General features: G+C 46.7%; 6 protein-coding genes across 6 annotated transcripts; 3 read left to right on the top strand and 3 right to left on the bottom strand.

Annotated features, from left to right (window-relative positions):
• Positions 1-90: 90 nt before the first annotated feature.
• On the bottom strand, positions 91-596 carry BT62DRAFT_1081800 (uncharacterized protein). Its single transcript, XM_043179715.1, has 4 exons — positions 529-596; positions 418-469; positions 286-364; positions 91-233 (listed from the first exon to the last, which is right to left on the bottom strand). Exons 1-4 carry the CDS (start codon positions 569-571, stop codon positions 219-221), a joined length of 189 nt encoding a protein of 62 aa, XP_043032593.1. The 5' UTR covers positions 572-596; the 3' UTR covers positions 91-218.
• Positions 597-618: 22 nt separating this feature from the next.
• BT62DRAFT_1014398 (uncharacterized protein) lies at positions 619-1392 on the top strand (the record flags this gene model as incomplete). The annotated part of the gene is made up of 5 exons (XM_043178212.1): positions 619-637; positions 699-790; positions 840-944; positions 997-1144; positions 1202-1392. The coding sequence occupies 5 exons, from the start codon at positions 619-621 to the stop codon at positions 1390-1392; spliced, it is 555 nt and encodes a 184-aa protein (XP_043032592.1).
• A 546-nt stretch (positions 1393-1938) lies between these two features.
• BT62DRAFT_939289 (uncharacterized protein) lies at positions 1939-2371 on the bottom strand (the record flags this gene model as incomplete). Its single annotated transcript, XM_043187699.1, is given in 4 exon segments — positions 1939-2027; positions 2046-2137; positions 2149-2261; positions 2285-2371. The coding sequence occupies 2 exon segments, from the start codon at positions 2369-2371 to the stop codon at positions 2172-2174; spliced, it is 177 nt and encodes a 58-aa protein (XP_043032591.1). The 3' UTR covers positions 1939-2027; positions 2046-2137; positions 2149-2171.
• A 1933-nt stretch (positions 2372-4304) lies between these two features.
• Positions 4305-4975, bottom strand: BT62DRAFT_1014396 (uncharacterized protein; the record flags this gene model as incomplete). Its single annotated transcript, XM_043178211.1, has 2 exons — positions 4305-4753; positions 4855-4975. 2 exons carry the CDS (start codon positions 4973-4975, stop codon positions 4305-4307), a joined length of 570 nt encoding a protein of 189 aa, XP_043032590.1.
• Positions 4976-5118: 143 nt separating this feature from the next.
• Positions 5119-6599, top strand: BT62DRAFT_1020744 (kinase-like protein; the record flags this gene model as incomplete). The annotated part of the gene is made up of 5 exons (XM_043178268.1): positions 5119-5318; positions 5374-5723; positions 5773-6089; positions 6146-6314; positions 6364-6599. Coding segments are annotated over 5 exons (1272 nt in total), but the record flags the coding sequence as incomplete, so codon positions are not given.
• Positions 6600-7096: 497 nt separating this feature from the next.
• BT62DRAFT_939288 (uncharacterized protein) lies at positions 7097-7527 on the top strand. Its single transcript, XM_043187698.1, has 2 exons — positions 7097-7153; positions 7221-7527. Exons 1-2 carry the CDS (start codon positions 7146-7148, stop codon positions 7519-7521), a joined length of 309 nt encoding a protein of 102 aa, XP_043032588.1. The 5' UTR covers positions 7097-7145; the 3' UTR covers positions 7522-7527.
• The last annotated feature ends 1428 nt before the right edge of the window (positions 7528-8955 follow it).

Genomic DNA, 8955 nt, shown 5'->3' with positions numbered 1-8955 from the left:
CAACTTCCGGCCAGAGGTTTAAAACCACGCGTGATCCAGAAAATGCATTACACGGTCATTCCGCCAAATATAGCTCAGCAAGCTAAAGCTGCAGATATATTGCGTATATCATACTCTACATAGTCTGAGATCATTCTTCTGAATCGATCCAGAGGCTCGTTCAAGATCGTGGAATCCATTGCGCAGATTCATCCTTGTAAGCTGAGAACTTTGATTCTTCATTGCAGATAGATCTACAGATATTATATCAGGATCAGTTGAGCGGCACGATCAATTCAGACGTACCTGTCCCGATACGTTTGAAGAGGAACGAGAGCCGTGAGTCAATACGTCGCGAACAAAGACAAGCTCAGGTGTCAGCCAGCTGAAAGGAGCTATCAGCGACAATTACGATCATAGTTAAAAATATTTTCGTACCACCAGTTTCCAGACACAGAGATATAATAACCGTTTCCGGGGGCAATAAAGCCTGTAAATTCGACACTCGGCCATGAGTATACGAGCCACACAGAGATATCAGTCACGAACCGCTCTTTGCTCTTACTCGATTTTCCTGTCCACGAGAACTCATGTGAGGTGGTGACAATCAAGATAGCGACCTAGATAGAAATTGCCAAGATGGACGTATCGGTCACCTGTACGTGTCGTGCTTTAGCCCTAAAAATATCCCTTCAGGCCATTTGAAATTACATTAACAGCGAGCTGCTCGACAAATTTATTTGCGATACATGCTGGAGTTCGCGATAATGGCCCAATAGCCAGAACGACTTACCCTGATACTACATTGGTTGTAGCGTTTATAAAATCTAGGTATCTTCGATTAGCGTGTATCTCCTCAGGGCGTAGGAGCCCAGAGAGAAGAGCGGGCTTCCAACAAAGTTACTAGGACCAGCGCGAGTTCAGAGTTGCTTAGCCCCCCCCCCAGCGAGAATCTTGGCTTGCTGGTACGAATTCTCCATCATCTTTACCTCATGTTCACGATGACCCAGCTTGCAGATCTTTGAGCGTCTGGCCTTGACATCTTCCATTACGGGTTTGGAAGTATATCTTGCACCGAATTCTGGTCGACTGTCCCGACTGAGATTACATGTTCCAAATTGTGTGGACGAAGTATACCATCGTTATGATAATCGGCATGGCAGTGGTGGCAATCAATGCGTTCAAGGAAAGATATTTCTCTTCATTTAATGATAATCGGGAGACATTGTTTGTAATATTCTGGACGACAAGACGGGAGTTGTGAGCCTGCACATGTCCCCTCGAAAATCAGGGACCAGAGAAGTGGAAGATGAAAGTTTTGAAATCAACTCCCGTGCCTACCGCTTGATAATCTCGGAGGGAGTCAACATGTATGCTAACCGTTTCGTGGACGGAGGTGCTGAAGGGAGGTAAGACCGTAGCACATTAGATGTCGGATGAACAAGTTTATCCGCGGTCTTCACGAAAAACTGTGGGTACCAGATGGGGTGGGGAAGATTGATTCAGGCTTGAGGGTGTCTACCGAAAGGAAATTAAAAAGATAGTCTAGGCATACCACCCCTTTCTCTACTCTCTGACCGGGAGTTGAACCCAGCATAATACATTGCAATGACAGATGTACTACTGAAAAGGTGAACTTCTGCTGAGGGATCAGATACATAGTGCAATTGAAGAATGATTGTGTTCAGTGATGTAAAGAAGGATTATTTTAATACGGCTGTTGTGGTTTACCAGAGGACAGAGCCTAGCAGAAGGAACATGGAGATGTACGTTTGCAACTTGAATATTCCCGCAACGCTAACAATATGGTTATAGCTTCGTTTTTTTGATTTAAGAAGTACAACCTGCATGCGCTAGCTATTTCCATGTGCCTGCTGGCAACAGACGAGCTGAGGAATCCTGACGCATTGAGCTCGCAGACATACACAGTAATAAAATGCAGCGACTGCCATGACAGGAACACGCTCTTTTCAATGGCACATCGGCTTCGAGTCCGCAAGCAAACTGACAGAAAAAAGAAGATATCCAAACAAGCAATGTCTCCCGAGGAGTCGAACCAGTGGGGATGGGTGAGTAGTACTCGATTCCACTCAGTCAAAGCCGTCCGTGACTTTGAAGCAGCACTTAGGGCTGGGAGTATAACAGAAGTCATGAGCGGTGACGCGGTTATGTCCGCTAATTTCCAATTCAATTTATACGTGAGCAGAGTGAACTGTAACTGTGAACATGAGAAGGATATGGATTTGTAAAAGGAAAGATGGACACCATACTAAACCCTGATGCTGGAGTCGAACCTAGCGGAGACATGCATGTATACTAACCAATACACCACACAGGGTGCTTGTCTGAGAGACGTGTTCAAAGGCTTTTTCAGTGAGGTATATGTGACCATTACACATCGGAGTTTCCCTTCAACCATGAGGACGACGCGTCTAAACCCGCACTCCCAATTTGAACATGCCCTGGTCCCGCTTTGACATCGCATAGACTTCCAAGATCTCAGTTGTTGTGGCTACGAACAGCAAGAAGGAAGTGTGCACTGGGCAAGTCGACCCAGCTAACCAGGAACCTATCAGCAGAGGTGAGCATCAAAAAGGATTCGTAATTTTGAATAAAACCTACACCATTTGGGCGGATATCTCTTCGCCTGGGATTCGAAACCAGTGGGTTTTGCATGGCCAGTACACTACGGGATGCATGAAAGAGGAGAAATCATCATGCTATATTGCGCAGGCAGCTGTATCATCATTTCCCAAAGCTTAGCAGTGGATTCTAGGCAGAAAAGATCATATGATGAGCTCTCCCATTCTTGTATACTACTGGTGGAGAATGACAAAAAATTTGGGAAAGTCTTAGGAGAAACCCTGTATGGACCTCGGTGTAGTGCATAAGGTGTTTCTATGGTGAAGAGAAATATATCTCAGACGGAATTTCCCGACAGGGCTGGGGGGAAGGGAATCAATGGGCGAGCTTTAGCGGCTCCTTGATCTCAGGCTCAGCTGTGATTCTAGCCACAGTTTCTTTTTTTCACTGTTCCTAAGCTGATCATTTCTTTCTACAAACCGGCCTCTGTCACCTTGCACTCAGGCCAAGTTTTGACATTATCGGGAAGGAGATTCCTCGGGCAGGTTCTGTGTCTTCAAGAACCCGGTTTACACTCTTCAGCTAGCTTTTGTAGCTGAATGTCTTATTGCTCTGTCTAATTATTCAAGGCAGCGCATTCTACGCCGAAAGATCACATGTGCGACCGGTTAAATACTCGACGCGCTGGCCCACTGACTGTCCGAGCCTGCACATGTCCCCTCGAAAACCAGGGACCAGAGAAGTGGAAGACGAAAGGTTTGAAATCAGCTCCAGGGCCTACCGCTTGGTGATCTCTGAGAGGGAATCAAGATGTACGCTGACAGTTTCGTCGACAGAGGTGCTGAAGGGGGTAAGACGAGGGATGGATATGACTCAGCAGATTGACCAATTGCAGAGTGCAATAAATTTCTTGAATGATGCCTAATATATTGGTATTTTGTCCCTCCTGTGGCACGGAATGTTTCAATATTGTTGGCAAGCCAGACAGTTCAAGTTCCGCTCACTCCATACCCAAGCTTTCCAATGACCTTGTAGATACCATTGAAGACTTCGCCTAGTCTGACTGGATAATAACAACGTACATCATATTATGGAAGGCGTTCTTCCTCAACGAGGATGTTGGGGTCTATGATAGTAGCATCTGTTTCCGCCATGGAGCAGGCAAATTAAGAGCAATACTTTGAGTAGAGGGGGTGAGAGAAAGAGGAAACGCGATGTGTTCTAGTGTCCTTTCTGCAGCTTTAGCTTGCTGAGCTATATTTGGCGGAATGACCGTGTAATGCATTTTCTGGATCACGCGTGGTTTTAAACCTCTGGCCGGAAGTTGAAATCACATTCATGGGTAATTCATGGCTGAAATGCAATAGATGTATGAAAGGGCTACCTGCGATGTGGGCATGAAAAGATGAACACTGACACACCCAGAGCACCACGCTCCCGGTAACTTCATCGGGGTGAGGATGGTTGAAACTCGAAGGGGCTTGTACTTAGATAAAACTTCTGGGAAACACAATACAATGGTTGTTACGGTTTTTTGACTGCAGTATATGACGACGGAGACTGTCCTGGAGGTTAGTCGGTCTGGCACACAACCGATGCTGGGGGATGCAAGGTATAACTTATCCACGACGCGGACTGACTGATTACAAGTGTTTTCACCGACGGACGACAGACATCGATTCTAGAACATATCTTTGTCATCATTACCTTCGCTGACCCCTCGGAAAATTAGCGACCGACATCTATGGATCACCGCGAAGCTCATCGATGGACGCCCGTTCCTCCGGAAGCCATCTGAGCATCCACTTCAGAAATTCAATGAACATCTGTTTGTATGAAGAATCCGGGATCATATAAAACATGGCTTCAAATGTCCCTTCATTCTCGTGGAACCATATTGCTAGGTCCAAGAGAGGGAATCGGGAATGGCTACTGATGGTCTTGGCTGTGGCTACGAAGCGGGAATCTACGGCAATGCAACACGTGATCACGGAGGAACCGGACCGCGCCAACGCTCCCAATCGTAATTTGTACGCAGGGATTGTCCTGGAACAAGCTGATAGTAAAAATGGGGGGCTTTTAATCTTCTGTGGCCCGCCTTTGCTATTAAAGAACATCGCTCTGTACTCGGGATTTATCTTCTTTACGAGTTCCCCTGGTGGGACCCCAAGATGTACATTTTGCATCCACACTCAACCAATCGCAAAGGACACAAAAGGCCAGCCGTGAGTGGAAGCAGTAAGACAGGACATAGCCTCGTGAAGATGTACCTCTGTGGATAAGAATTCATACACATTCCGACGACGATACCTTTCATAAGTTCACACAAAGTCGTGGCGAGCAGTGCCATTGGCAACGATCGCGTTGAGCGTGAGATTTCAACAACTGTCTCGATATGTCGACCGAACCTCATCCGGAAAGAGCCGAGTTCTACTGTTACTCATTCCTCCGAATGTGGCGCAGCGAGCCAGTTAAAAGGACACCGAAAGGACGACAGAACGTACCTCGTTTTTTCCCATCTTCTCTCATCCTCCCTGATCGAAATACTGCTCTCACTTTGCCTGCTCCATGGCGGTACCAGACCCAATCATCATAGGCCCCGACATCCTCGTTGAGGAAGAAAGCCTTCCAGACTATGATCCACGCATTTATTATCCAGTCGCGTTAGGCGAGGTCTTGAACACGGTCTACCACGTTATTGGAAAACTTGGTTATGGGAGCAGCGGAACCGTATGGCTCGCCAAGTACATTGGCGAGTGAGTTGAAGAGTTAGTCTGTCGACATGAATGCTAATCGAGGGTTTCCTTCCAGACCGGATGCGTACACGTACCCGTTTGTGGCCATCAAAGTTCTGACTGTTGACGCGTCTAGAAATGAGGACGTCAGGATGGCGTGGGATATAACTGACGCCAATCTATCTAGCCCTGATCGCGCCTATGTCCACAATCTGTATGATAGCTTCGAGCTGGCAGGATCCCATGGAAAACATGTCTGCTTGGCATACTGGCCCCACCGAGAATCTGTGGATTTATTTCAGCGTCGTTTCCGTGAAGATACCTCCGGCATGGAGTTCTTTACACTCCCTGTCTTCCCGGCTTTTTACAGGCTATTTCTCCAAGGCCTACGATATCTTCACCACCATTGTCATATCATTCACACTAGTGCGTTCCTTTTCTAACAACGACGCACCTTTCTTTACGCCATCCTCAGATCTCAACTTGTCCAATATTCTTTTCATACTAGAGAATCCCAAGGTGTTTTTGCTGGAGTACGAGGAATACGCTTCGGAGAACTCTGCCGTGAAGAAGATTCTCCCTGATCGTGAAATCTATGTGTCAGACAGTGACTTTGGACCTGTGTTGCATAGAAGCATGCCCGCTCCTGTGATCTCTGACTTCGGCAAAGCGGTTCGGGGTGACCAAGGCCTGTGCGATTTATTTATCCAGCGGGATCCGTATCGTGCGCCAGAAGTTAGCTTCGGAATCGCGTCGTCATATAGTGCTGATATTTGGAACCTTGGCGCACTGGTACGACGAATTTCCCATCACCGTTTAGCTTCTGCTCACGATCATCCGACTTGCAGGTCTTCGATTGTCTGGCCGTGGAATCGCCCATTATGGGTTTGGATTCTAAAGGAAAGTTCAACATCATTGTACAAATTGCACAAATTATACGTCTTCTTGGACCCCCGCCTGCGGAACTCATAAACAGGATAAATCCCATGTGCAGAGAGATATACTTTGATAGCAATGGTGGGTTATTGAATGTTGAAAACCCCATTTTACTAACAGCCTGTTTCAGGAGAATTCCTGTATGCAAATTACTATCCGCCCGGGAACGAAGGGACATTTGAGGCCGTGTTTTCTACTATTCCGGATTCTCAATACAAGCAGATGTTCATTGGATTTCTGAAGCGGATGCTCAGGTGGCTTCCGGAGGAACGGGCGTCCATCGATGAGCTTCTCGATGATCCCTGGATGTCGGTCGCTAATTCGCCGAGGGTCAGCGAAGGTAGTAGTGACATAGATATGTTCTAGAATCGATGTCTGTTGTTCGTTCGTGAAAACAGTCGTAATCAGTTGGTCCGCGTCATGAATCAGTTATCTCTTGGATTTCGCAGCATCTGTTGCGTGCCAGACTGACTAATCTCCAAGACAGTGTCGGTCGCCGAATACTGCAGCCAAAAACCGTCATTTTCCTTGCCTGAAACATCACGGAAATAAGATATAATGAACGGAAGATTATTTGGTCAGGTTAAACGAAGTATTGCCACCCAAGTCAAGGCCCTTTTTCGGAACAATGCAACCCTATCCCGAGGTCGACCACCCCCTGCCGCCTCATATCCCAGAGATCATCTGCGACGAGGCCTATCCACACGACACAGAAACCCGGCCTCTGGTAAGGACCTGCTCATGTTGGATCGTTTTCGGAGACACCGCGAGGAGCTCGAGAGCGTGCGTAAGGAAGAGGAAGATCAACGGCGGCGGATCGTTGCTGGGATGTTGAAGAAGGACGAGATTTTCGCTCGACGCGAGCTCGTGGATTTTGCCACATAGAGAAGTGGTAGCTGACAGGAAGATTAAATGTCTACCTAAACGCGCGACACTCGTTCCGATCAGCAACAGCGATACGGCCAAGAGCAAAACCATCCGCCTTACACCCAAGAGGATGAGATATTTATACTCTCTCTCCAAAAAGCCTATATTCTACCATCTAGATGGTAAAGGACCCAAGTTGAAGCCATACAAAAGGATGCTGTTTCCCCAGGAAGACGAATGGGCGGCATCGGTGGCGCCTTTTTCTGTCGAGTGTAAGGCGTTTGGGGCTTCCACAGCTCTCGGCCCCTCGCAGCCCCCTAAGGGATACGACCGAAATCTGTGGATGAGGCACATAACAAGATGTCTGCAAATGTATGTTGCTTGGTTGAAAAGGAATGGAGAAGGAGATGGAAATTTTTGAGGAAAAGTTTTGCATACAGTGACTGACAGATGGATTATTTTGAAAAATTTCTCATAGCAGACATGAATAGAATTGAAGGCCTGCGCCGCGCCGGCACGAAGTTAACTCAGATACCGTCTTTATCGGGTTTGATAGGATTTGATATTGTTAGTTCCAGAAGGTCATAGTCCAATCCGGTGCTTAATTTTTTAAGTCGAGGCCATCTTTTCCCCCAACATCGTGACGCGATAGTATTCACTAAGAATATTCTCTGCGTTCAGCACCCAAGACTGATGCAAATGCAAGAAGATCTCTGTCCCTCAATCGCGCCTTTTTTCCTCTTCTTTTTCATACTGGCGGAACTCATCTATGGCTAGGAATCAGAAGGACGATGATTATCCGTTGCTATAAATGCTGGATAATGGTAGTACAGCTTCATTATGTCTGTTCCTTCTTTGCTAATGATGGCTCTTACTGTTCTCAACATGTCGATGTATCTTTTAGGCGTATCAATATTGCCGTGATGTGTTCTACTTTTGACTTCGCCTTCTCCGTTTATCGCGCTTCAAGCAGTTCGTTGTTCATCATCAAACCTAGTAATTCCATCATATTTCGCGTTTTACGAATCCATCTCCCCCATTGATTGTGATAAATTGCGGAAGTCGCAGCCTTGATGTATTTACCCGGCTTCAGCAACATTCCCAAGCCTGGGTCACCAGCGTGATATAACATTCTCGCGTGATCCAAAGAAGATTTTCATTCTCAATCCTAGTACTGCTGTCGATGTCTATTCCGTTCGCTCGGCCCAGTGATCAACATACTCTCTATAAGCACTCTGTGATATGAATGAAACAGATCTAATTTCTTCCATCGTGCCGGTCAATACTCACTATGAAACCGCTCCTTGAGTATGGTCTTCCCCAACAGCATTGTTCTACCTAGCCGACAGCGACATCATTCACATGATCAGTCCAAGGCGTCAACCTTGCCCATCTTTTCGTACCGATGCTGGCCTGCAAGCTCATGGCGTCTAGCAATTTCTGCAATAATTGTGGGTGTGAGAGAGTTAACTGATGTGCTTTCATGTGATCCTTCTTCTCGATGCCCATCTCTGATAGAAAGCAGTGCCCACACTCTCTTACACCCCTGGCATCGACATGGCTCCCCAGAGGTAGTATTTCAGTCCATGTCTCCTGGAGGGCCTACTGATGATCTACTACACAGGATATGGGACCTCATAGGTATTCCTACTGCCACAATTGGAGGCGAACACATCATTGATTACCATCAAGGTATGGTATCAACCTAGGGCCAGGAGGAGGAGGAACAAGCTTCTCAGAACTGCCATCTATTCATCAGTCTGGCTCCAAGTTGAGACAAATAAAGATACATCAGTAACAGTTGTATGAGTTGAACTGTAGGAAACTAGTGAGCTAACAATATGTAAATAATACT

The sequence above is a fragment of the Guyanagaster necrorhizus genome (assembly GCF_019112545.1).
Source record: "Guyanagaster necrorhizus MCA 3950 unplaced genomic scaffold BT62scaffold_113, whole genome shotgun sequence".
Lineage (NCBI taxonomy): Eukaryota > Fungi > Basidiomycota > Agaricomycetes > Agaricales > Physalacriaceae > Guyanagaster > Guyanagaster necrorhizus.
This window is presented reverse-complemented; position numbering and strand designations above follow the sequence as displayed.